The sequence below is a fragment of the Pipistrellus hanaki genome (assembly GCF_964339955.1).
Source record: "Pipistrellus hanaki genome assembly, chromosome: 14".
Classification (NCBI taxonomy): domain Eukaryota; kingdom Metazoa; phylum Chordata; class Mammalia; order Chiroptera; family Vespertilionidae; genus Pipistrellus; species Pipistrellus hanaki.
The window spans coordinates 43,735,729-43,763,600 of NC_140516.1; the positions used below are offsets into that span (position 1 = coordinate 43,735,729).

A 27,872-nucleotide genomic window follows, 5' to 3' on the forward strand; every position below is an offset into this window, starting at 1 on the left:
TCGCCCTAACTCCCTGGGCTTGTACCCGGTTAGGTATGGGCCCTTCTTTTTGGTTCTTTAACTTTTCATCTGCTTCTTTCTCCTTCACCACCAGCACCTTGGGCTTCCATATTATCAGTCGAGATGATTTTCTGCAACAGAATCCCTTATGCGATACTAGACTGATCTTGGGACTCCCTGAACTAGTGCCCCATTCATAACCTGCAGCCAGGGCAGCTTCAGCCACAGGCCTCGGGCTCCACCTCCGGAGTCTCTGAAGGACAGTTGTACTCAAGGAATCAGCCGCTGAAAAAGGTCCTAGTCACAATTCAAACATGTCCATGCTCCGTGCATTACAGCTGCTTCTGAGTACTTCTCAGACGGGCATCCTTTCCTTGCATCTGATGTCCTGAGCCTGTAATCTCTCACCTATCTGAGAAAAAGGGAGCAGAAGTCCCAAGTTTATAGGTCAACACCTCCACTGAGTTCAAAATGAAGCCCACTGCGACCTCACCAGCTTGCCAGCATCTGAAAACGTTATTATGACACCTTCCAGGAGCTTCAAAATAGACTTAACACATTTCGAAACCATACTTCTGAGTAACTTAATTCTTAGAGTCAAGAAAAAATGTAGACTTCCTTTGGACCAGTATTTCAACCTTGACTGCATATTAGAACTACCTGGGGGACTTCTGACTTAATTAGTCTGGAGCACAGCCTGGGCATCTGGAATTTTAAAACGCAAATATAGGATAAAGGCCAATATATTTTCTTTCTCAAGACCATTAATTTCTTTATTGAACCTGGCTTCTATTTGGGCACATTCTGACTTAAGAACTTTGATGGCACTGACTGGGTGTTTATAGCATTGACTGTGGTATGTGTCAACATTATCGGCCACTAACTTCATCAGCAAAGTCAACAGAACCAGTGGCAAGCACAAAATCCTAAATTACAAACTGTAAACCATCCAAGGCAAATGGAGCCAGCCAAAGACATCCTCTGCTTCCTGGGACCACAATCTCTCTCCTCACCACCACTTTCTGACCTTTAGGCTACAGCAGCAATAGCAAGTTGCAGTGCTGAGGCAGTGTGTGCTGTGGCCGTGGAAGCAGCTACCACTCACGTAAATGCAATGAGCAAGGTGTCCACAGGGACAACAAGTCTTAAAAATAACTGAGTGGATAAGGATAGCTGAGGAGGCAGCAAAGCTAGTACAGGTATAAGACCCAGCCATTGAGGTGGCAGCAGTTAAAAGGCACTCAAGATGGAGAAGATGAGGCCCTGCTGGTGTGGCTCATGGTTGAGTGTCAACCTATGAACCAAGAGGCCTCAGTTTGACTCCCAGTTGGAGCACTTGTCCAGGTTTTGGGCTTGATCCCAGTAGAGGACATACAGGGAGGCAGCCAATTAATGATGCTCTCTCATTATTGATGTTTCTATCATTCCCTCTCCCTTCCTCTCCCTGAAGCCAATAAAAATATTCATTTTTTAAAGATGGAGAAGATGAAAGGCATGGCTGGTGATCCTCAGAGGGTAATTTTTATAAGGATTAAATGGGTTACTCCCTATAAAGCATTTAGAAACAGTGCTTGGCACATAGTAAATGTTATGTGCTTGCAATTTTTAGAGGGAGTGCACAATGAACTAACTCTGACAGCAATGTGATAAATGGTGCCACAGATGTATCTACTGCTTCTCCCTAAGGCAGGACCACATCATCTTCATCTCTGATTCCATTGCCTCTAAATCCATTAACACACCCATACGCTCACTCAAAGATGGCTGGGTGGGTATCACAACTGTGTATCTGTGACTTCTCAGACTCAATATAATAAACAGGAATGAACCTTCCGTGAAAGCTAGGATCTTAGCCGATGCAATATTGGGAGCATCTGTTCATTCCACATCCCATGACTTTCAGAAATGTCAGAAGCAGCCAAGAGCTAATCAGGGTGTGCAGGAAAGTGGAAAGCCAAGAGCAACAAATCCTAGTCCATGATGTAACATTAGCCCATACACTGCCAGGTATTTTTAAATCATGCTTTTAAAATGAATGACTCATTTAAAAGTCTCTTGCGTATGTGGACCTGCTTTTAGAAATAAGTTTCTAAACCTTCAGCCTTTATCACAAACTAGACTTTTGACTCCCTGGAAGTACATGAAAAGCACACCACATTAACCTCCCTGGGCGGCTAGACGTATTTAACATGACATGTGTGAAAATCACATGCACAGCATATGGTACATTGTAGGAGCTTAAGAAATAGGATTTGAATCTGGATCTGAAGTACAAGCTGGGATTTCTACAAGCCTTGTTATAAGGATAGAAGGGGATGCTCACTCTCCCTCGCTCCGAGGAAAACGCCCTAGCCTTTCCCTCCGTCCTCTCCCTCCCCTATAGGCCCGCATCTCCTGAACTCGAAGGGTTCCCACGAGACTTGCAACCAGGGGAGCCATGGGCAGCAGCAGCTCGTCCTGGGCTAACCCCCTGAACCTGACTCCAAGGCCCCTTTTCTCTGACTCTCCAGTGAGCCAGGGCAGCTGGCCTAAGCTCTCTCCTGTTGCTTCCTCTACCCTAAGCCCTTGCTTGTTTCACTGTCTCTAACTTTAATAAACATACTCTAAAAATAAAAAATTAAATTAAATTAAAAAGCCATAGAAGGGGGTGCTTTTCTCCAATTTCAGCCTCTTACCACATACACAGATGTGAAGCTGGGCTTCCAGCATCTGAGCTAGGGCCAAGGGATTTCCAGGCATTAGTGGTTAATTCACACAGCAATCCTCCAAGGGAGGTTTCACTATCCCCATTTTTTTCAGACAAAGAAACAGGAGTTAAATACTTGCCCAAGTCAACTGGATCATTAGGAACCAAAACCCAGATCTATCTAATTCCCAAATCCGGGTTCTATTATAAGGGATCGTAACAGAGGCTCTCTTAAAGCATTCTAAGACCAATGGAATCAAAACAAGCGGGTTCCGGTTTCCAGCTGGGATCTGCAACCTAAGACTACTGAACCTCTATTTCTTCATGTATAATAAGAGAAGTTCTCTTCAACCTCTAAATTGGATAGTTCTATCACTTTTCCCCTTTCTTTACTTCCCCTTTTCCCCTCTCCCCCCTCCCAAGATGGCCCAAAATGTGTTGCGTAATCTACATTTTTAAAGAAAAGGGATTAGTACAATTATAGCACTAATCTTCCAAAGAGATTAGTCATGGTTTCTTGTGCGCTTCGGGATTGATTTTTTCACTCAGCTGAAAGGAAACATTGTGGTTCTCCTGGGTAGTCCATAGAAAAGCACTGGCTTGTTGGGGCTAAAAATACAGAAATGCGTCACTTTTCAGAATTCAGGTTTCTGGCAACCCAACAAGGCAACTAACCAATTCTGGGGAGAAGATACAGTTCCAGAAATTTTTCCCGAAAAGATTTTCCTGAATGCACATTCAATTTATAAAGCACAATAATACATATATTACAAACTTTTCTCATTTAATAATCATATGATAAACATTGAAAGCTAATCTCTAAGGCAGCCAATAGAGGATTACACTAGAGATTAGAAAAATTAGACTAGTAACTTACCACAACTACCCCTGAAATGGCAAATGCCATAACTTTCATTCTCTAACTTACTACCCTAAAAAAAAAAGTAGCGAATATTTAGAAACAGTAACCAACTACCCAGAAAGCCAAGAAACAAAGTGGTTTTTAAGTTCCAGATATAAATCCTCCCAGCCCCAGCCATGATCAATTGTTAACCCCTTACCTTCTCTTTTCTCTCACCTTGAGGTTGAGGCAAGGGTAACTAAAAATCCTTTCGAGATGTTCCATCTAATAATTGGCAAAATTATTACCTGTGTCCATACCTGGGCCTCCTGAATATATCACCTCGTAAGGTTCAATTATTCTTAAGTTTTTCAGCTGAAAGTCCCGGTGGCTTGCCCTTAAGAAGAGAAAGAACAGGATATTGCAGACTTTGACCACAGTAAACGTGGCAAGGCTTAGTCAGAGAGGCCATCAACTTGACTGAGCAATTTTCCTTCATGAGTCCAAAGAACTCTTACCCCAGAATCAGTAATGAAATAAATGGAAACCGAAGATAAAACATCAGCATGACAGTAAACCTTTTCAGGCCTAGCCTATAGTTCATGAGCTTTCATCAGCTGTGTCTTACCTCCTGTTTAACTATGATAAAAAGACTTTTATTTGCAATAATTGTCACATGTACAAATTCTTTGTTCTTTTTCAGATTTCCCTGTTCTTTCTTCACGGTGCCCTATTCTTTTCTTTTCTTCTTTCTTTCTTTCTTTCTTTCTTTCTTTCTTTCTTTCTCTCTTTTTTTCTTCGTTTTTTCTTTCTCCTCACTCAAGGATATGCTTATTGATGAGAGAAAGGAAGAGAGAGAAATATGGAGAGAAACATCCATCGGTTGCCTCCCATATGTACCCCAACCGGGGATTGAACCTGCAACCTGGGTGTGTGCCCTGACTGGAAATAAAACATGCAACCTTTTGGTGTAAGGGATAATGCTCCAACCAACTGAGCCATTCAGGCCGGCCCAGGGTGTCCTATTCTTTCGCTATGGTTTCTATTCCCTCTCTTAGCTTTAATTATTTGGGGCCCTTGTTTTATAATTCATTTCAGACTTTCCACTATAGTCTGGGGACAGTAATTCTTTGTTGGGCCTACTGGCTCCCTCCTGGTAGGTCATTCCTTGTGAGCTTTGTAATCTTTTAGTAAGAGCTTATCTTCAGTAGAAAATGAGATGTGTGCTTCATTGTACAAGCATTTCTGTCACTGTCATTTGCTTCGGAGACTAATTTTCATGTTAACTTCTTAGCTAGGAAACTCACACACAAGTCTCCTATGGGGAATGAAGGCCTATAGCATCCGATGACCTCCCCAAGGCTCAGTTCCAGCTAAGTTCCCCAAAAATTCAGACTTTAAGTTCCACTAGTATAAATTTCTGGTACCTGAGGATTTTTCTTTCAAGTCCATTCAATCAACAAATCATTTTATTGAGAATCGTCTATAATCCAGGTCCTATCCTAGACACAACAGTGAACAAAGCATACAGCATCTCTGACCTCAAGAGGTTTACATGGGGGAAGGAAGGTTCCTGGGAGAGAAGGGTAGGAGAGGAAAGGCAACAGACACAAAATAAGAATACAGTGTGTCAGGTAGTGAGTGTGTGTTCTATGAAACAAGTCAAGTGGGACCAGGAGAAGAGAAGGTCAGAGACATAAGGGGAAAGTTCTCTGATATGGGTTTGCCAGACAAGGCCTCTTTGCTAGCAGATGATAATTTATCAGAGACCTAAAAAAAAAAAAAAAAAGTGAGGGATCAGTCCTGTGGATAGTCTAGGGGAGGAACATTTCAGAACTGGAGAACAGCAAGTACGAAGGCACTAAGGCAGGCATATGCCTGGTGTACCAGAGGGAAAGCAAGACAGCCAGTGTGCTGGGAGATGGGAAAATAAGTGGTTAGGAGACAAGATCCGGGAGGCAACAGGAGCCTATTACAGGCTACAGAAGGGATTTTAGATATTATTCAGCTATAAACTTAAAAGGGAATTTTGCTCTAATTTTACCAAAATTTTATGTGTTAATAGAGGGAAAGGTGTCCACATTTGCTCAGTCCATCATACAGCCCATGCAAAAATTCATACATCAGGCCTCTAGTAACATATAAAAAGGATCCAAGTGGAATTTAGTCCATGAACACAAGATTGGTTCAACACAAAATAAATAATGTAATATACAATATCAATAGAAAAAGAACAGCCCTAGCTGGTTTGGTTCAGTGGATAGAACATTGGCCTGCAGATTGAAGGGTCCTGGGTTCAATTCCGGTCAAGGGCACATGCCTGAGTTGCGGGATCAATCTTCAATAGGGGGCATGTGGGAGGCAGCCAATCAATGATTCTCTCTCATTGATGTTTCCATCTTTCTTTCCCTCTCTCTTCCTCTCTAAAATCAATAAAAATATAATTTTTAGGGGGCAATGGTAAAATATGTACACAGATAATAATTTAATTTTAAAAATTAAATGTATATATATGTATGTGTGTGTATATATATATATATATATATATATATAAAATGTTTTTAAAAAGAACAAAAATTACATGATAACCTTAGTAGAGACAAAAAGCATTTGACAAAATCCAACTCCCTTCATGATAAAAGTATGGAATAAACTAGAAGAGAAATTCCTCAACTTGATTAAGAATATTACAAAACCCACAGCTAACATCACCCCTATTGTTAAAAGGCTGAATGCTTTCCCCATTAGATCAGAAACTAGACAGACATGTCCACTCTTGCCATTTCTAGTCAATCAGGCAAGAAATTGAGTTAAAAGGCATTCATGTTAGAAAAGAAGTAGCAAAACTATTTATTTGCAAATGGCATTATCTTAAATATTAAAAAAATCCTAAAGAGTCTACACACAAAAATTAGAATGCAAGATACAAAAGCAATATGTAAAAATCAATTATATTTACATACACTTGAAATAAACAATTCAAAAATGAAATTTTAAAAAGTTCATTTACAATAGAATCAAAACAATAAATACCTAGGAATAAACTTAAACAAAAGATATGCAAAACCTACACTGCAAAAACTACAGAACATTGTTGAAAGAAAACAAAGAAGACCTAAATAAGTAGAAAGCTATTCTATGTTCATGAATTGGAAGACTTAACATTGTTAAAATGGTAATACTCCACAAAATAACCTATAGTAAATGCAATACCCATCAATTCCAGCTAGCTTTTGGAAAGAAATTGACAAGTAGATCCTAAAATTAATGAAAGCAATAGCCAAAAAAAAAAAAAACCTTGAGAAATAATAAATTTGGAGGAGTCAATCTTCATGACTTCAAAGATGATAAAACTATAGTAGTCAAGATAGTGTGTGCCCTGACTATAGTAGTAAAGATAGTGTGTGCCAAAATAGTGTGCCTCAGTGGATAGAGCATTGGCCTGCAGACTGAAGGGTTCCAGGTTCGATTCCAGTCAAGGGCATGTACCTTGGTTGCAGGCACACCCCCAGTAGAGGGTGTGCGGGAGGCAGCTAATTGATGTTTCTCTCTCATCGATGTTTCCTAACTCTATCCTTCTCCCTTCTTCTCTGTAAATAAATCAATAAAAAATATATTTTAAAAAAGTTAGTGTGGTACTGACATAAAGATAGACTTCTAGAATAATGAAGTAGAATTGAGAGTTCAGAAATAAACCCTCACATTTACTGTCAAGGGTGCCAAAACCATTCAATAGAGAAAAATAGTCCTTTCAACAAATGATGCTGGGACAATTGGAGATCCACATGCAAAAAAACAAAGCTCACACTATATATACCATACACAAAAATGAACTCAAAATAGATTATACACATGAATGTTTTCTTAGAAGAAAACAGTCATAAATTTGTCTGACCTTGGATTAGGCAATGATTTCTCAAATATGACATCAAAAATATAAGCAACAAAAGAAAAGATATACTGGACATCGCTAAATGAATGACTTTTATCCACAAGTGAAAAGATAATCCATAAAATGAGAAGAAAATATTTGCAAGTCATATATCTGGTAAGAGTCCAGTATACAATGTACATAAAGAACTATTACAACTCAAGAAAAAAAAATACCCAATTTTTAAATAGTCGAAGGCTCTAAATCAGTGATTCCCAAAGTGGTCTATATCGACCCCCAGGGGTCTATGACAACCTGCAAGGGGTCTACATCAGCGAAAAAAAAATTTGGGGGTCCATGAAATGAAAATGGGGGTCCACGATAGTGGATCTCAACATGCACTGATAGTACCTATTTACTTACATCATATTATCTTATAATATAAAAACATATAAATTATTTATAAAAGTACCTATGAAGTAAAAAATTTATTATATATGTTTATAAAATTGTGTAAGTTGTAGGATAAAAACCTGTACATAATGATATACCAGTATCATCTTGTTACAAGCATACGCTCAGTAAACATTCTTGCCAATTTTTGTCTCAAAGCTTCGCGAACTTGCACCGACTTGTTCAATTCGTCACTCTATAAATATGAATGTGAGAAAAATATGTTCATTCGTTTCCTGAATCTTGAATAGGAAAGTGCTGAGAAAATATTTAAAAATATATAAACTGGTAGTTTATCATACAAATTATAGTGAATCAGTGTTATTTTGTTTGAGAATGCCGGAGAAAAGTAGGTACATTATTTTTTATTAAATTTTAACACTAAACTTCACTACAGTTAGAAATTTACAAAAAAATCAATATCAGGTAAGTAGCGGGTCTACCCAAAACCGAAAAACATGGCAAGGGGTCTATGGCACAAACAAGTTTGGGAACCTCTGCTCTAAATAGACATTTCAATGTCTAAGATATACAAATGGTCAAAAAGCATATGAAAAGATTTTCAATGTCATTATCCATTTGGGAAATGAAATCAAAACCACAATGAAATGCCACTTCACATCCACTAGGAAGATTATAATTTAAAAAACAAACAGACAATAACAAGTAAGGGCAAGGATGTGAAAAAATTAAAGCCCTCAAACATTGCTGTAGGGAATTTAGGTTTGGAAACAGCCCAAAGTTCCTCAAATAGAGTTTTCCTATAAACCAGCAATTCCACTCTTAGGTACAGAAATTGAAAACATAAGTCCACATAAAAACTTGTACACAAATGTCCATAACAATATTGTTCATAATATTCAAAAATTAGATCAAAGAACTTGCTCAAGGCCTCACAGCAATTTGGTGATGGAGATTGTCTAGAACTAGAGGCCAGGACTCTCAAATGGACTCAGTGCTGTTCCCCTTCCCAAGACTCCTTCAGTCTACACCTTCTCGACACCATGAAGTGCCACTGGTGGGTAAGGGAAAAGAAGGGCGCAGAGAACTTTGCATAGGACAGTTATAGCACATTTTCCTCCCTCTCTCTTTTTAAAGAAATCCCAGCAAGCCCTCCCCAGCCCATGATGAGAATGTATCACTCAGAATGGGGCAAGAAAACAAGGACCACCAAGATCCTCAATCATATCCCATGAGGTAAGGCAACGGTAGAATGGCACAAGTTCAAGGGTGGAGATGTGAGTAATGTTGTCTTTGCCTACCCAGAATCCATCTCTTCTCCTTTTGATGAGAGCACCTTAGTTTTCTTTTTGAGAATGTCTCTTCTCCAGTTTCAGTCCACAGAGTTGAGAAGAGTCACCCACTAAGTTCTGGGACCCAGATCTGGTCAATCCATCCCTCCAGCCACAATGACTGGTTCAGGATAGTCAAAAGCAGTGGTCGGCAAACAGCGGCTCGCGAGCCACATGCGGCTCTTTGGCCCCTTGAGTGTGGCTCTTCCACAAAATATCATGTGCGGGCACGCATGTACAGTGCGATTGAAACTCCATGGCCCATGCGCAGAAGTCAGTTTTCGGCTCTCAAAAGAAATTTCAAAGGTTGTACTGTTGATATTTGGCTCTGTTGACTAATGAGTTTGCTGACCACTGGTCTAAACGATCAAATCAGTCCAGGGAGACAGATTTCTGCTCCAACCAGTAAGTTCTAGAAAGACTCCAATTTTGCAAAGGCTGTCAGCCTAGAACGGCTACTGGCCTGCCATGAGGAAAACCTGACTATCAGTGAAGCCAGCGCTGAAGAAATGAGAGCCAGGAGATGAGGAAGAGAGGGAAGACTGATGCCAGTGTTGGTCTACTGACTCAGCTGCCCCAGAAGCCAGCTCAACCCCTTTCTACCTACATCAATTCGAGTTCAATTTCCATCACCTAAAGCGCCTCACTTTTACACTGATTGGCATTCAAATTCTGCCACGAGGGGAGGTGCCTGGGGCAAATGATCTCCCTTCTCTCAGCCTCTGGTGGCCTCTTGTGTAAGGTAAAGAAGTTTTATCAGCTAATGTTGAAGGACCCTTCTGCCCCTCCAATATTGTGATGCTGTGAGCCCAGCAAAGACCACCTTGGTCCTCCACCTAGGCCTAACTCATCGTGATGAGCTTGCCTGACCCCACTTTCAGCATGGAACCTGCAGGCTGCTGCTTCCACATGCAAGTCTGCCGCATCTCATGCCTAATGTGTTACAGCAAGGCCACGTCCACATCAAGGTCGGCTTTTGATCTGTCCAACTCCCAAACACAAGCACACGCCATGGCCTGTGTTCGTCAAGTGAGCCTGGCTAGAGTGCCAAGCGTGTTCATTCAAATGTCAGCGGGTTGGAGGATGGCTGACTGACCCCATGTGGATCTCCAGGGAGTCTGGCTTCTGGCCTTGGTGAACACTGCATGTCTCTCTCCCTCTCAGGCTCCTGGTCTGTTAGCTGCTCTGATAAGTAAGTATACTCTGGCAGCAGCAAGGAGGGGGGGAGGGCGGAGGGGGGAGGGGCTGAAATGTATTTAATGTGAGACTTGGGGGTTTATCCGGGGAGAAGACAGGACATGTTACTGATGGGCGTCCCCAGGAGATGATGTCAAAGTACGGCCTCACACAGCCTTCTGCAACCATTGGGGCGGGGAGGAACCATTGGGGCGGGGAGGAGCCCGCGTTTGCCTATCTTTGCCTATCTTTGTGACAGATCAGTCCGGCGAATTGCACGTGTCGGTATTGTCAGGGTTGTACATAGCGGATCAGATTCCCAAGGCCCAGGGGCGAAGGCAGGGACTCGCCGGAGGAGCCAGGGGGCGTCAACTTCCAGAAACAGCGTGGCCTTGCGGCGGGCTGGGGCGGCCACAGTCACCGCCCCCTCTGGCCGAACGCGGCCGGCTCCGCAGACACACTCCTCAGGGGCCCGGGCCCGGCTCGGGCAGCCTGGGGGTGCCCGCGGCCCCGCCTGAAACAACCCGGAACTTGCCCGCTGCAGGGCGCCCTCCCCCAGCTCCGGCTCTGGGGGGCGGGGGTTGGGGGGTGTCTCCAGCCAGCCCCGGCCAGCCCCGGCCTTCCCCGGCCTGCAGCGGGCCGCCCGCCGCTCTACCCCGGCGCGTCCCGGCCCTCGGGACGGCCACACGCGCCCCGGGCCCGGGGAGCCGCGCGCGCCCTGCGCCCTCCGGCTCCCGGGCGGCCTCCTCACCTTACTCGCGGTGCCTTCCTGGAGGCTGCCATTCGCGGTGACGTGCCCAGCCCACGTCAGGGGTGCACAGACCAGCTGATCACCCGCGGAAGGGATGGAGGGAGGGGGAGAAGGAGGGAGACAGGGAGGCCGGCCGGTGCGCGAGTTGCTAGGCGCGCGCGCCCGCCGGCCACGCCCCCGGCTGTGGCGTGCGTGGGCGCCGAGGCCCCGCCCACCCGCAGGGTCAGGCCCCGCCCACCACCCAGGTCTGGGCGGGGCGGTTCCACCCTGCGTCCTGCCTGCAGGCACCTGCAGTCTGGCCTGCGCACAGCAGCCAGGTCAGTCCTTTGCAGCCTGAGATCATGTCCCTCTACTGCTTAGCGCTTGCCGATGGGTTCTCATTCTTTTGCAGGCAAGGGGGGGGTGGGGGGGAGGGAGCCTTAGGGATTCAATAAGACTAATTTTTAAAAGAATTATTTATTGTTGAAAGTATTACATATGTCCCCCTTTTTCCCCCCATTGTCTCCATCCAGCCCGGTCCCGCCCTCGGCCTCCCGCCTCTCCACCCCACAGGCCGTTACCACCCTATTGTCCGAGTCCATGATCTTTGATTACCTCCCACCCACAACCCTTCCCCCGCCTTCCCTCAGAGTTTCTGCACTCTGTTCCGTGCTTCCATGTCTCTGATCCACTCCATTCATCAGTTTGTATCGTTGTGTTGCGCGTTAGAGGGTGTGTCACCTCTGTTCATTTTTCTCACCAGTCCCCAAAGAGGAAAGAAGGGCTTTGTTCTCTGAAAGGACTGTAGCGCAAAGAGGGGCCTTCCAAGGAGGGCAAAGAGGAGGGACACACAGCCAGTTCCGCAGGGTCTCACATCCTGAGGTCTTAGAGTTGTCCCCAAAATCACTTCTCTAGATGGCTTCAAAATCCAGCCATCCACTCCACTTGGCTAGCTAATATGCTCCTGGCCCTACCCACCAAAAAACGTGCGCCACCAAACGTTTTTGCCATCAGTCAGTGGCTACTCTGTTCTTTCAGACGCTCAGGCCAAAATCTTAGAGCCATCCCTTCCTCCTCTTTCTTTCTTTTTTTTTTTTCTTTCAAGTTTTTATTTTTTTGTTTAAATTTCTTTATTGATTTAGGTATCACATATTTGTCCTCATCCCCCATTCCCATTCCACACCCCTCCCCACGCATAACCCCCCCCCTGTAGTCTTTGACCACTGGTTGGCTATATGTATACACACAAGTCCCTTTAGTTGATCTCTCCCCTTTATCCCCATCCTCCCCTACACTCTGTCTGACCTTCCTCCTCTTTCACACTCTACATCATGTCAGTCAGAAAATCGTGTTGGCCCTGTCTACAAAACAGATCCATAATCCGACCACTTCTCACCACTCCCAGCTGTACCACTTCCTCCAACCTGTGGGCCTTTGTCACTACTGCCTCACCCAGGTGATGGATGACCCTGGCCTCCCTGCTGCCACCAGGCACCTGCAGTCCGGCCTACACACAGAGGCCAGGTGCAGTCTAAGATCATGTCCCTCTGCTGCTCAGCACTTGCCGATGGCTCCTCATTTCACTAGGGCTAAAAGCTGTACTTGATCTGCACCTAACTCATCACCTTGTTCACTCAGCTCCAGCTAAAGCAGCCTACTTGCTTGTCCTTGAAAAAGCTGAGTACCCTCGTGCCGCAGGGCCTTTGGACTTGCTCTTCCCCAAAATACCCAGGCTCCCTTGCCTTCCCCTCACCTTGCTTTCAAGTCTGTTCTGATAGTGTTACAGAAAAACCAGAGAAGAACCAAGCAGTGCTTAGAGAGATGGAGTTACATTTATGATGATGATGATGATGATGATGATGATGATGATGATGCATGGGCCCAGAGAAAAATATCCTTCAAATTCTGGGCCCCAACATGGAGGAAGTTTCCCTATTTATATCTTTTTACCTTCTCTGTCTCCCAAATATGGGGTTTTCCCGCCCCCTTTGCAAGTTCTTAAAGAGCCCTATGTGCTGGGACTTTCAGACCTCAACCAAAGGCTTGGCCTGGTGCCAGCACTGATAACTTTGTCTGGGGAAGGTTTATGGCTTCTCTGGAATGGGAGTAGTCTTCTTTTCCTTATTATTTAAGCAAACAAGCATTTACAGAAGCCAAAATAGCGGGGTTAAATTTTAAACAGCAGTTTTTATATAAGATGGATGCTTCAATAGCACCTTTTCAATGAATGAGACCTCCCTTGACCCCCCTATTTAAAATTATAAACCACAGACACACACACACATTCCTAATTCCCCTTACTTTGCTCTAATTTTTTCATAGCACTTCCTGTCTTTTTACGTGATAAAAAAAAAATTATATGTATTGTATTCTGTCCACCATTACATACCCTCCCCCCCCCCCCCCCCCCCGCACTTCACACACACACACACACACACACACACACACACACACACCATAGCCATCAGGGCAGGGATTGTTTCTATTTTGTTTAATGGTGAACTATACCTGATATGTAGGAAGTTCTCATATATTTTGTGTATGAATGAATGTCCCCAGAACGTGAAGTCCTCAAGGGTAGGCACAGTAGCTCTCTTGTTCATTGTTATGACCCTGGTGCTTAGAATGGCACCTGGCACAGAGTCAGCACTTAAGAAATATTTGCTAAATGAAAGTGACCACATTTTTTTTTCTTTGACCTTGGTGGAGGCCTGTAGTCAAATAGGTTCTGCTGCCTTCCAGAGCCCAACGTTCTAATTGTTATTCAACAAGCATTTCGACAAGCTAAATCCGGCCCTGTAGACCAAGTATGAAAAAATAAAAGTAAATGATGTGGTGCCTTGGAAAGCAGCAGATGTCTGCTCCATTTCCCCAAATTTATGGGGCCAAAAAGAGAGAGCTTGTAAATAAAGTGACTGCTTCCAGCCCACAGCTGAGAGATGGTGGGAAAGATCATGCTGTCCTAGGGAAAAGGAGAAGTCAAAGAGATAGATCACTGGGACCTAAAGGGAACAGGTATTTCGTAATCACGTTACCTAGACGTGTCTGCTCAGAATTTATGGCGACTGGCTTCGGGGGAGAAAAAGAGAAATAATTGTTCCCTGAAACAGATTTGTAGTCCTGTTTGCAGGACAACAAGGCACCCTCCCCCCTCTTGAACTTCTTTCAGCAGAACGTTAAGGAGAAAGGGAGTCGAATTTTCACTAAAGGTTGAGAACTCTAGACTGTTCTCGTGGCTCTGCAGGCCTCACGTGTTTGAAGAGGTGGAACAGTCACACTAACATTTACTGAGCGCCTGGCCCACAATGACCCAATGAGTGAAGGACTATGGACCACATTTTACTGGTTGAGGAGGCAGGTTTTATTTTTATTTATTTATTTTCTTAAATATTTTATTGATTTTTTACAGAGAGGAAGGGAGAGAGATAGAGAGCCAGAAACATCGATGAGAGAGAAACATCAACCAGCCGCCTCCTGCACATCCCCCACCGGGGATGTGCCCGCAGCCAACGTACATGCCCTTGACCGGAATCGAACCCGGGACCTTTCAGTCCGCAGACCGACGCTCTACCACTGGGTTTCGGCAAGGCGGGTTTTTAGAAATTGTCAAGCTAGTGTGTGATGTGGCTGTGGTGTGCATTCAGGCAGCGGATGTATTCCTAGCCCCTGAACACTTAATCACCAAGTTACATAGAAGTAACACTGAAAGTCACATCATCCAGCCTAGCCCATACAGTGGAAGGAGGGAGGCAACCAGATTCATCATGCAAACTCAGACTGGGCATGTTTTAAATGGAGCCAGAGATACTAAGTGTGTGGAAACATAGGTTGAATTGTGCCCTCCCAGAGTCCATATGTTGAAGCCCAAACCCCCCAGCACCTCAAAATATAATCTTGTTTGAATATAGGGTCGTTGCAGATATAATGAGTTAGGATGGCAATTTTCAACCTTCTTCATCTCATGGCACATATTAACTAATTACTAAAATTCTATAGCACACCAAAATTTTTATCATATTTTTTTGCTGGCCGGACAAAAGAAATAGTTATAATTTTTATTTGTTCACACAAGACAGCTATTGTTGTGTTGGCTGTTGTCATTTTTTTTTTATTTAACAGTCTCAGGAAAGAAACGTCAGTGCCCCTGACTAAATACTGTTTCCTGCTGAGGCATTACATGTTGTTGTTTTTTGTTGTTGTTTTTTGTTGTTGTTGTTGTTGTTTGTTTAATATATTTTTATTGATTTTTTTTTTTTACATAGAGGAAGGGAGAGGGACAAGAGTTAGAAACATCAATAAGGGAGAAATATCAATCAGCTGCCTCCTACACATTCCCCACTGGGGATGTGCCCACAACCACGGTATATGCCCTTGACTGAAATCGAACCTGGGACCCTTCAGTCCACAGGCCAATGCTCTATCCACTGAGCCAAACCAGTTAGGGCAGGCATTGCACATTTTAAAAATTCTTGCAGCACGCAGGTTGAAAATCACTGAGTTAAGATGAGGTCATACTAAAGTATGACCCTCATGCAGTATGACTGGTATCCTTAGTAGGAGGGAAAATGTGGACACAAAGAGAATGCCAAGCGAAGATGAAAGCAAAATTCAGGGTAATGTATCTATGAGCCAAGGAATGCCAACAAACCTCTAGAAGCTAGGAGAGAGGCATGGAACAGTTTCCTTCATGGCCCTCAGGAAGAACCAACCCTGCGAATGCCTTGATCTTGGACTTCCAGCCTCCAAACTGTTAGACAATAGATTTCCATTTAAGCCACCAGAATGGTGGTACTTTGTTCTAAAAGCCCTAGGAAACAATACAAAATGAGTTCCAAATGTCCAAGTGTATGAATTTGTGAAACTGTCATTTTGGCCACACAACATTCATCCACTGTCCTTCTAGTTACCATCCACCTATTTCCCTCTGAGGATCCATCCTTTCCTCCTTACCTTCCTCCTTTATTCTCAGTCTGTGTTCTCTTTCTGAAACACGTGGATTCTAGGAGCGTGACCCAGCGATAAGCCATAGGGATAGGCTCAGAGGTCGCAATCGGACCAGGGCAATGACGTTTCCTGGTGAGTGCTGGAACAGAGCCTTGTTCTCCTCTGCCAGGTGAGAACCTGGATGCGGATGCTCTGAAACTCTTGCCTCCACATGCAACATGTGAATAGCACCAAAGCAGCAGAAGATAGAGAAGAGAGGAACAAAAGAACAAATCTCACAGTATTATTTTAGGCCTGAATCCTGCCCTGCTTGAAACTAGATCTCCCACTGGACTTTCCAGATGTCCGCCAAAAATTTCCTTTTGTGTTTAAGTCAGCGTGGCATGGATTTTCTACTATTTGCAATAAAAAGACTCCTCATTGAATAATTTTAACTTTGTTTCATCTGTGCAACTGAGTTTTACATGTGAAGTAGGTAGAACCTTTTAAATATTGAACTAAGAAATGGAAAAAGTAATTATAAAATAATGTAATATTCTACTATATAATTTATACTAGAGGTCAGGTGCAAAAATTTGTGCACCAGTGGTCCCTCAGCGTAGCCTGCAGGGATCAAGCCCCAGCTTGTGCCCCAAGGCTTGCAGCCCCATAGCCCTACCTGGCACTACCCACTCACCTGCTCCACCATCCCACCTCAGTCCCACTGTCCTCAGGGCCCATCCGAGTTAGCATCACCTTCTCTGCCGCCCACTGTCAGTGCCACATCACTGATGCCTGAATGTTCTGTGCTGTCCTCTGATGGTCAATGCACATCATAATAGCAAGTGGTCAGACTTCTGGTGGAACAACTGCTGGAGGGGACAATTTGCATTTTAGGCTTTTATTATAATAGGATATGTAATTTTATAATTATATATATTCTGATATATACATCATTTTAGAATAAAAAGAAAATTATCCACAAAATATCAACGGTGCTTTTCTTGAGTTGGCAGATTTCTGGGTGATCTTAATTTTGCTGTACATTTTTGGGGATGGGTTTGTGTTTTTTAGATTTTCTTTTTATTTAAAAGAAACTCACATACTGTACTAATAATTTCTCTGACCATTTCTCCTTTGAAGATAGAATGAAGGACCTGTTATATCCTCCATATCTAAGCAACACCAGCAATAGTCCTCCAATTTTCAATTTGATAACTGGTTGATGGCCTAACCATTGATCAAAGAAGGGGGTAACATCCCCTTTGATAAACCCCCAGATGAAAGGACCATAAAATAGAAATTCTTATAGACTAGCAAACAAATTACAACTCTAGAGGAGGGTTTTAACCTTTTCAAGCATTTCCATTTGTTTTCATAAAATTGAGAGTTATAGGAACAGTGATGAGTGAGGCTCTCATAAATTGTTATAACATGACCTTATTTTTTTTTATAAAGTTAACTGAAAGATAGGCTTGTGGTTACACCCTAGAAAGGAATGGGAGAAGAAAGGTCAAATTTCAGGATCGTAGAGTCTGCCAGAACAATGTACTGTAAATTAAGGCTGAGAAAAATGCATTTGGCTCCGTTCAGAATTCACTCACCCTTTGTATTCAATGAAAACTGAACTCAGACCTCTTGATATCTGAGTTCCATTTACTCTTGGCAAAGTTCACTTCTCTGGTTCAAATTTTAAGAAATGGCCGGGAAGGTTTCTTGGACAACGAATGGTTCTTGCACAAACAACATGCTGATGAGCTAAGTGTAAATGAATCGGAAACATACAGAGTCAGTGGCTCAAACACACAGAAACAGCCCATGCTACAGGAAAATGGGCTCAGGGAAGCACTATGTTTATCTCTTCCTTTAAGGAGCATTCCTTTTACTGTATTTTATCCCTTTGTCAGGAAGGGAAGTAAGTATGTATCCAGCTGTTCCTAATGTTGACTTCTCATAATCCCTTTCTAGCTATGCCTTAAAAGCTGGGCTTTGGATAGAGACAGCATGACCTAGAGGTTAAGGTCAAGAGAGAAGTTCTGACTCTAACTAACCCTACCACTATAAAGGCAAGTGACTTCGGACCAGCAGACTACCCTCTCCACTGATTTCCTAAGAAAGTGCGTTTGACTAGCCTCTCCCAGGCCTGCTAAGCATTCGATCAAGTCATAATCAGAGAACTTGAAGTTAACAACCTGGCATATGTGTTTTATGTGAACGTCACTGTATTCCTTTTCTTGTGTGTAACAACTTTATATAATTCACATGCCATACAATTCATTCATTTAAAGCAGTGACTTTCAACTAGTATGCTGTAAGAATTTTAAAAACACGCAATACCTTTCTATTTATTCAGGGGAACTGACCTCTTTTCCCTTAAATTGTCAAGTAAATTTTAAAAATGACAACAGCCAACACCATAATAGCCATTGTGTGTGAATGAATCAAAAATCATACCTTTCCTTTGTCAGATCGGCAAAATTATATATATTTGTGTGTGTGTGTGTGTGTGTGTGTGTGTGCGCGCGCCACAGAATTTTAGTGACTAGTTTATGTGTGCCATGAGATGAAAAAATTGCCCTAACCAGTTTGGCTCAATGGATAGTGTCGGCCTGCAGACTCAAGGGTCCCAGGTTCAATTCCAGTCAAGGGCATGTACCTTGGTTGTGGGCACATACTCAGTAAGGAATGTGCAGGAGGTAGCTGATTGATCGATGTTTCTAACTCTCTATTCCTCTCCCTTCCTCTCTGTAAAAAATCAATAAAATATATCTTTTAAAGAAAAAAAGTTGAAAATCATTGCTTTTAAGTATGCAATTTAATGATTTTTTATATATATATATATATATATATTCACAGGGCTATGCAGCCATCACCACAATCAATTTTAAAACATTTTCATCACCCCAAAAGAAACCTGTACACTTTAGTAGTCACTTCCCATTTCCCTCCATTCTTCCTTCTCTAACCTCATGTCTCTACAGCTTTGCCTCTTCTGGACATGTTATATAAAAGGAATCATGTTTTGACTGGCCTCTTTCACATATCATTGTTTTTAACGTTTACCTATGTTGTAGCATGTATCAGTACTTGATTTCTCTTTATTGCCAAATAATATTCATGCAATGTTTATCCATTCATGACTTGATGGACATTTGGGTTGTTTCCACTTTTTGAATATTGTGAATAATGCTGAACATTCAAGTACAAGTTTTTGTGTAAACATGTTTTCATTACTCTTGAACACATATCTACACATAGAAATGTGGAGTCATATGGTCACTCTGTGTTTAACCTTTCAGAAAACTGCTCAAGTGTTTTTCCAAAGGGGCTACATCATGTCACATTCCCACCAGCACGAATAGGGTTCCAATTTCTCCGATATCCTCACCAACACTTATCTTTCTATTTGACTCTAGCCACCCTAGTGGATATGAAAATGGTACCTCACTGTGGTTTTCATTTGCATTTCCCCGAAAACCAATGACACTGAGCTTCATTTTATGTGCTATGTATATATCTTCTTTGGGGAAATGTCTATCTATATTCATTGCCTATATTAAAAATCTTAATTATTGAGTTGCAAGTATTCTTTATTCTAGACAAAAGTCCCTCATTAAGATATGTAATTTAAAAACATTATCTCCCATTCTGCATTTTTAAAAATTTTATTGATTTTTAAAGAGAGAGAGAGAGAGAGATTGGCTGTCTCCCGCGTGCACTCCGCCCAGGGATCAAACCCACAACCCAGGCATGTGCTCTGACTGGGAGTCGAACCCGCCACCCTTTGTTGTGCAGGACAGTGCTCCAACCAGCTGAGCCACACTGGCCAGGGTTCCCATTCTGCATTTTTTATTCTAATTAAGTAGCAACATTTAAAAAGAAAGGTTACTATTTTAAAAATTCCTATTGTCAGCTTCTGTTGAAAAACCAGAAGGTTGATTTGGCAACACCGGTCCTTCCTTCTGTGCAGCAACAAGCAATATGAATAGACCAAGGGCTACCCCCTAGAAATGGGACAGGGAGCCCTCCATCTGACCATGGAGGCACTGCTACTTTACCCAACGGGCTCGAGTAGACATCACAGGTGTGACGCCTTCTCTTAGAGAATTTGACAAAGCATGGCCTGGATTCCAACTCCACTGAAATTGTCCTTGCCATTGAGTTACATCAACTACTTCTTGCCAAGATCTTTTCTTCACCTTTGACACTTACAGAGAGGAAGAGAGAGAGAGAGAGAGAGAGAGAGAGAGAGAGAGAGAGAGAGAGAGAGATTGATTGTTGACACAGAATCCCCCAAACTTAGCACAATGAACTATCCTTCACTTTTCCTGTTTTGCCATTTGTATTTTGAAAAGCATGGGGTAACTCACTGGGGCTTGGCAAGGCCTCCAAAACTTTGGCAGCCTTGTTGGTACTGATGTCATGAGTGTCCCTTGCCATAATGCATCCTTATTACTAATGCAAACCAGCCAAACTCAAATAAATGGAGCTGAAAAAAAAAAAATACACAGAGTAACAGGCTGCCTGAGCTTTGAAACACAATATAAAAATATCAGAAAAACAATTTCATGTTTAGAACATAGCCAAGAATGAAAATCACAATTTCTGATTGTTAATCATCCTTTTCCCTAATCATAATTTGCCTACTGACCTGCTCAGAATAAAATGTGGATCTCTAAAAAGACTCATTTGTAACTGAACCTTGTCACATAACATTCTTTTCACCTGTTTCTCCCACTTTTGTTTAACTTTTCATTTATCTATCTATTTAAATAGTTTTATTCATTTTCTTTTTTTTTTTAATTTTCACCTGGGAACATGCTTAGAGAGAGAGAGAGAGAGAGAGAGAGAGAGAGAGAGAGAGAGAGAAACATCAATTGATTGCCTTCTGTAACTGGGGATTGATCCACAACCCAAGTATGTGCCCCTATCAGGAATTGTTTGTGTGGTGTTTTTTTTTGTTTGTTTTGTTTTGTTTGTTTTATTTTGTTTTGTGTATTTTTTAATATATTTTATTGATTTTTTTACAGATAGGAAGGAAGAGGAATAGAGAGTTAGAAACATCAATGAGAGAGAAACATTGATCAGCTGCTGCCTTCGCACCTCCTACTGGGTATGTGCCCACAACCAAGGTACATGCCCTTGACCAGAATCGAACCTGGTACCTTTCAGTCCACAAGCCAATGCTCTATCCACTGAGCCAAACCAGTCAGGGCCCCTACCCGGAACTGAACCAGCAATGTTTCAGTATACAGAACAATGCTCAACCAACTGAGTCACGCTGGCCAGGTGTAAATATTTTTTTTATTCTTACTTGTTCTCTTTTTAAACAACTTTATTGAGATATAACTCACATACTATACAACTCATACATTTAAAGTGTACAAGTAAATGGTTGTTAGTATACTCACTGAGAGTTGTACAATCATCATTACTACCTAATTTCAGAACACTTATCACTCTGAAAAGTAACCTGATATCTTTTAGCATCACTCCCCATTTCCCCCATCATTTTCACCCCTAGGCAACCACTAGTCTGTTTTCTGTTTCTGTAGAGTTGCTTGCCTCTTCTGAGCATTTCATATAAATAAAATGACATTTACTATGTCAACTTTGTGTCTGGCTTCTTTCATTTAACAATGTTTTCAAGGTTCATCCATGTTGTAGCATGTATCATTACTTCATTCCTTTTGATTGAAGAATAATCATTTCTCTTGAACAAATACCTAGGAGTGGAATTGCTCAGTCATATGGTAACTTGATGTTTAATATTTTGAGGAACTGCCAACCTGTTCCTAAAACGGCTGTATTATTTTAGATGCTCACCTGCAGTGAATAAGGGTTCCAATTTCTGCACAGCCTTGTCTGTTCTTACCATTCTTTATCAGTATGTTTGTTCTTCTTCCTCCATCAACTCTCCCCAGATTTTAAATGAAATTCCTAATGGTGTTATCCACTGGAGAAGTAAAGTGACATTTCATTTTAGAGTGAAGCCTTACTTAACCTCTGTTTTAAGGAAGCCATTGGAAAAAAGTATGGTCCAAAGGTCCATTTACTCTAGTAAATCAGGTTTGTTTCCATAGAAACCCTAAGCCTGGGTCTCTAAGCACCTCTTCTGGATATTTTGGATACAAGCAAAAGAAAGTAATTCAATCACATAAAGTAAAACCATAGATTTATGAAATTTTGAAACTGGAAGAATTCTAAGGATCCCTTCACCAGCGCTTTCACTTTATAAATGAGGTTGCTCAAACCAAGAGAGAGATTCTCCTGAGCAAGGCCACACAGCTGATTTGCTCCAGAATAAGACTGAAACCCAGGTCTTCTGATTCCATCACTTTGTCAGTTCAACCGGGTCTCTCAGTCAGCTGTGCAAACCCAGCTTAGCCAACACTGGGGCAAAGGCTACATCCATACACACACCAAGCAAAAAATTAGGTGATCCCCGGCCTACCACCTACCACAAAACCCACTCAAGTGGAAACCTTGACCAAAGGTTGCGAATTGGGTACCCCTGGCTTATCCTACATGGTATTTGAAGATTTTTTTTACAGTTACCAACTCATAAATATGAAGGGATTTCACCTAAAAAAAAAAACTATTAACATTGGACCTGTGGTTCCTGATTAAACTTTCCAACAAACAGGTTGGGGTTAAGCAGTACCACCCAGTTGAGTGCCTACCCAGTGGGCCTCGCCCATCAATGCTACCTGCCTACTTCTTGGAAGTATATGAATAGGACTCAATTCAGGTCACAGAGAAATAGAAGAGGTGTCGGTGCATTTGTTGCCTGCAGGAGTACTACCACTCTACGTGGCCCTGTTTAAAAGAGAAGGCAGTCACGAGACCTACAGACAAATCCTGGTAGGCGACTGAGATCTCTGCAGGCTTGAAGGGCGTGGGGGTGGGTCGGGGAGGTGATCAAACAGAACGTCACAGGGCTGCAAGTAGACAAAGTAGTGCACAAAATTAGCAGCAGTGGCTTTGAGGCGTCTACAGATTTCCAAGAGAAGTAAAGACAGTAAAGAAGTAAGAGTGTGCTGCCTCAGAGCACAAGGAGTCCCCACATGGATGAATGGATAAAGAACATGGGGACAGAGAGTCCAGGAACAGCACGCTGTCTCCTGAGCAGCGGCCCCTGGCCTCCTCTGGTGCAAAGAGCTGGGCTTGTTTCCAGAAAGTGCCACCTCGTTTGCTCTGCTGTGCAGCACACCAAGTTCTTCTAACCAATCGCTAATTGGTGATTGGGAAAAAGGCTACGTGACTGGACAGGCTATTCTGAAGACTAAACAAAGGAACGTAAGCCCTACCTGGTTTGGCTCAGTGGATAGAGCTTTGGCTCAGTGGATAGAGCAGACTGAAAGGTCCCCAGGTCTGATCCTGGTCAAGGGCACATGCCCAGGTTGCAGGATGGATCCCTAATAGGGGGCGTGCAGGAGGCAGCCAATCAATGATTCTCTCTCATCATTGATATTTCCATCTCTTCCTCTCTGAATTCAGTAAAAATAAATGAGGAGGGGGAAAAAGAACGCAAGAAAGGCACTTTCCACTGAGCCTAGAAAGGACCCAGTAAGTGTTAATTAATGCTGGTGAACTCCCACAGTGCATTTTGAAAATCGGATGGTTATGCATCTTCATAAAATCAGGACTGTCAAAACCGGAGGAGTCCTCAGAGAGCATGGAGTTCACTAAACTTATGAGGAAGGCAGTGTCCTTCTTTCGAAGATGAGGTGGTGGCCTGGACCAGCATGTGGTCCCATCGGTCTAGGCTTCTGTCAATGCCCCGCATTGTGTCAAGCAAGACACACCTGCACACACCAGGGTAGGTTTGCCCACGGGGGAGGCCTTGCTGTTATGCTGAAGCGTCACCTTTCCTGGCAGCTTGGGCTCACTACGCAACTGTCAGAACTTAAGAGACCCCTGGGTGAGGCTCAGAGACAAATGAGCTGGGAGCCCACGTGGGAGGGCGTGATTTACATCCTGTCCCTCCTCCCCAGAATTGCCCCAGGGTCTGAGTGGGATGGAAGGCTCTCGGGCTGGAGTGCAGCCCAGCTGTACAAACAGCCTGTCCCTGCCGCTCTCCCCAGCTCTCTGGCACAAAGGAGTCGCAGGGAGGCTGAAGGAGGTGAGAGCAAAGGAAGAACTGCTTCTAAATGCAGAGCGAGGAAAACAAAACCGAAATGTCTATTGTGCGAACTCATCGCCAGCCAGCTCTCTCTCTCCCTTTCTTTGAAGTTAGGTGGAACTGGAATCATGTGGGTGTTAAGGAACAATTTTTTAAATAATAGACTCAAAATCGCTAAAGATTTTGTGGCATGCCATGATGAGCAATTCTCAAAAACCTGTCAACTAGAAGCAGGCTTTAAAAATCTAAAAGCCTTAAGCTGCCCTGCAGGGCAAGGCTGTATCCAACCCTCCCCCTCATTCTTCCTTTGTGCCTCAGGACCTTTGCACATTTTAAATGCCCTAAGGGGCTGCAGGCGTCCTGGAAAACTGTGCTCCAAGGTTGGGAGGGGGCGGGGGAGGGTCACGGAGCTTAAAAGCTGAGTGTGAAGGACAGGATAAGGGGTGGGACCTGAGAAAAGATGGGCTTCTCCCTTTCATTCCCTGTGCCTGTTACCATCAGGTGACGATGGTCTTCACAGCTCCTCAAAAGAGACAATCTGCTCCACAAAACCCTCCGCTCCTGGGTGTGGCCCCAGAATGCCAGGTTCATTCCAACCTCTGCACAGTGTCACAGTTTCTCCACCTGGAAGACCCGTCCCTCCTCTTCTATCTAATTCTGCCAGAGCCATACCTATTCTCTATTACTCTAGGCCAGCACTGCCCAATATAAGTCTCTGCAAAGTTAAAATAATTTTTAAAAATATATATTTTATTGATTTCAGAGAGGAAGGGAGGAGAGATAGAAACATCAATGAGAAAGAATCATTGATCCATTGATTGGCTGTCTCCTGCATGCCCCCCACTGGGGCTGGAATCTGCTAACCGGGCATGTGCCCTTGACTGGAATCGAACTCGGGACCCTTTAGTCCACAGGTCACTGTTCTATCCAACGTGCCAACAGAGCCACATGTGCCTACAGAGCACCTACTATGGCTTGAATGGCTGGTAAAATGAGTTTTAAAATTTATTTACTTTTACTTTATATTAGAATAGCCGCATGTGGCATAGTAGCTACAATATTGAATAGCACAGCTCTAGGCTATGTTGACACCCTGTATTGCCTTGATTTTTTTATTTCTTCAGGAACTGAATACAAATGTGATTGGTCCTCAATTTTTCACTTAGAGAAGTCTTGTGTTTGGAGCTAGGCTATTAGCATACGAAGGGAGGTAAAGGTAGGAAAAATCTACTTTGTGGCCCATTATTGGTACACAGTGCAGGCACAGGACAGGCTGGACTCCTGCTGAAATCAACTGTTGCTCAGAATGGGCTGAGACAGACTGCAAGGCCTGTCGCACTTGGAAGCTGAAGTAGCTGGTGCTCCAATACGGAAGGGAGGTGCTGGGTGAGGTGTGATTCTGGGGGAAAAGCTAATAGCTCCCCTGATAAAGAAGCCAGCCCATAGCACACCCAGATGAAGACAGCTTTAGCCCCACCCAAGTACTTCCAGCCCTCTGAGGCCTCCTGCATTTCCTGGAATCCTCTTCTTGAACCCAGAAGTGGCTTTCGCTTCTGGTAAACACCCAGGTATAGGACAGAGTACAGGGGTGATTACAAAGCAGCAGGCTGGAAGGAGCAGGAGTGCCCCTGGGTGCTAATTAGAGGCATTCTCTGTAGCTCTGCTGTGAAGCCCTGGATCTGCCTTCCCTTCTCCAAGCTTAAGAAACATTCTCATTGAGCCCTAGCTGGTTTGGCTAAGTGGATAGGGCTTTGGCCTAGGGACTGAAAGGTCCTAGGTGTTATGCCCAGACTTCGTGATCCCCAAGGACCACCAGGGAGCCGAGTCCGATGCAATTAACAAGAGAGCCTCTTCCATGCTAGCATGGGCTCTGTCCCACTCATGCCAACAGCATGGCGGAAGAGAGAGCGAATTTCGCCAAGCCCTGGGGTTTTACTCCGGTGGTGATGTCACTGCTTTGGCTGACCCTGATTGGTTGGGTGAGGGCTAGGGTCCAGTTACAAAATGGAGGATAACTCCGCCCTGCCCCACAGTGGAGTCAGGAGTTTATCCTCGCCCTGCCCTGCCCTCCCACTAGGTTTGATTCTGGCCAAGGGCATGTACCTCAGTTGCAGGCTCCTTTCTGGCCCAGGCCCTGGTCAGGGCTCAATCATTAATGTTTCTCTCTCTGCCTCTCCCACTATTTCTAAAAATCAATGAGAAGATATCCTCTGCTGAGGATTAAGAGGAAGAAAAAGAAAGAAAGAAAGAGAGAGAGAGAGAGAGAGAGAGAGAGAGAGAGAGAGAGAGAGAAAGGAAGGAAGGAAGGAAGGAAGGAAGGAAGGAAGGAAGGAAGGAAGAAAGAAAGAAAGAAAGAAAGAAAGAAAGAAAGAAAGAAAGAAAGAAACCCTCATTGAGATTTTCTCTCTGAAGTGCTGTCTGCTCATCAGAGGCTTAAAGAGGAGCTAGTCGCCTGGGGGCACCTTGGCACAGGCCCAGTTCACAGCTTATCTTCTGGCTCTGAAGTCTAGGTTGCTTTCCAAGGGGACAGGCAGTCAGCGGGGACACTATCAGCAATACATGGAAAGGAGAAGGGGCTGTGAGTCCATTGAGACAGGAAGATGAAAGACACAAAGGGGTTAAAGCCTAATAAAGAATGTTCATGGGATCCTCCCAAGGCACAGACACTCCCACAGGTCAAACAGGGCTTTTGAAACAGAAACAGATGAGAAGGCTGAGCTGTAAGATGAAGACAGGAGTGAAAGGGAAAGGATTCGGGGAACCTGGATGTCGGAGCACATAGTCTACACATTAGGCATTCTGGGAGGTTCTTATGTGGAGTTTGAAGGGGCCCCCATACCTTCCTTTAGGATGAGTGAGGAGGTGGAGAGGATGGGAGATACTCATTTGTTCCCAGGATGCCCAAACTACTCCTGGAAGATGCCCCTGGGCTGGCCTGGGGCAGGAGGGGGTGGAGAGCTGGAAGGTACCTGAATACCTGAGCACATTACAGATGGGAGCCCTGGGGTTTTTACCTAGTCTAGAAGGAAGTATTTGGGTCTATATGCTCTGGTCCACCATCTGTAGTAGACCTCCGCCCATACCTGCCCTCCCAGTTCAGAGAGAGGAACATCAATAGGTTAAATGACCTAATACAAAAAGTATTCGATCTCTTTCTGGCCCTGTCAGAAAAAAAAAAAAAAAAAGTGTTCTCTCTCTCTCTCTCTCTCTCTCTCTCTCTCTCTCTCTCTCTCTCTCTCTCTTCCTCCCCTCCCCCTCCAAATGCTGCCCTCTCTTCCCTTAACCTTCAGGGACAGGTGAGATCCCCTCCTGTCACTTCCTCCACAACTCATTTCCCCTGTTTACTCACTGACACACCCAACCCATTCCTGTGCAGGGGCCACCAATGACTTCCCAGATGCCACACTGAACAGACTGCAGAGGCCTGGCTTGGCCTAAACAGACATTACTTTGGCTTCAGAGATGATCACTCCCTCCTTCATGAACTGTTTCTCCCGAGACCTTCTTGATAGGCTGTTCCCTTCACTTTCTCCAGCTCCCTCGATCCTCCTTCCTCTTCCCACTTTTGCAGGTGTCAGGACTCCTTCTCACTCACCCTGCACTGCCTCTGGGTGCTTTCCCTAAACCAACTTGCCTCCACTGTCACTCCCTTAAGTATCATACCTCTATCTCCAGCCCAAATCTGGTTTTCTGAGCACTGGGTCCTCTACAGCTAGCAGGGTCTCCGAAGACCATCGGAAAACACAGATATTTACATTTTGATTCATGACAGTAG

At 43.7% G+C, this 27,872-nt stretch overlaps 1 protein-coding gene across 4 annotated transcripts in view; it reads right to left on the minus strand.

Moving 5' to 3' along the window:
* The window catches only part of XPNPEP1 (X-prolyl aminopeptidase 1), a 45,840-nt gene extending 34,584 nt beyond the window's left edge, over positions 1–11,256 (minus strand). The window contains exons 1-2 of one of the 4 annotated variants that reach the window (XM_084904195.1): positions 11,071–11,256; positions 3,848–3,924 (exon numbers count right to left, since the gene is read on the minus strand). In XM_084904195.1, coding sequence (XP_084760321.1) covers positions 3,848–3,924; positions 11,071–11,102 — 109 coding nt within the window. In that variant the 5' untranslated portion in view covers positions 11,103–11,256. Of the gene's footprint in view, positions 1–3,835; positions 3,925–11,070 lie in introns of all 4 variants that reach the window. The other 3 variants (XM_084904194.1, XM_084904196.1, XM_084904197.1) reach the window with 3 other exon arrangements.
* Between the last annotated feature and the right edge of the window lie 16,616 nt (positions 11,257–27,872).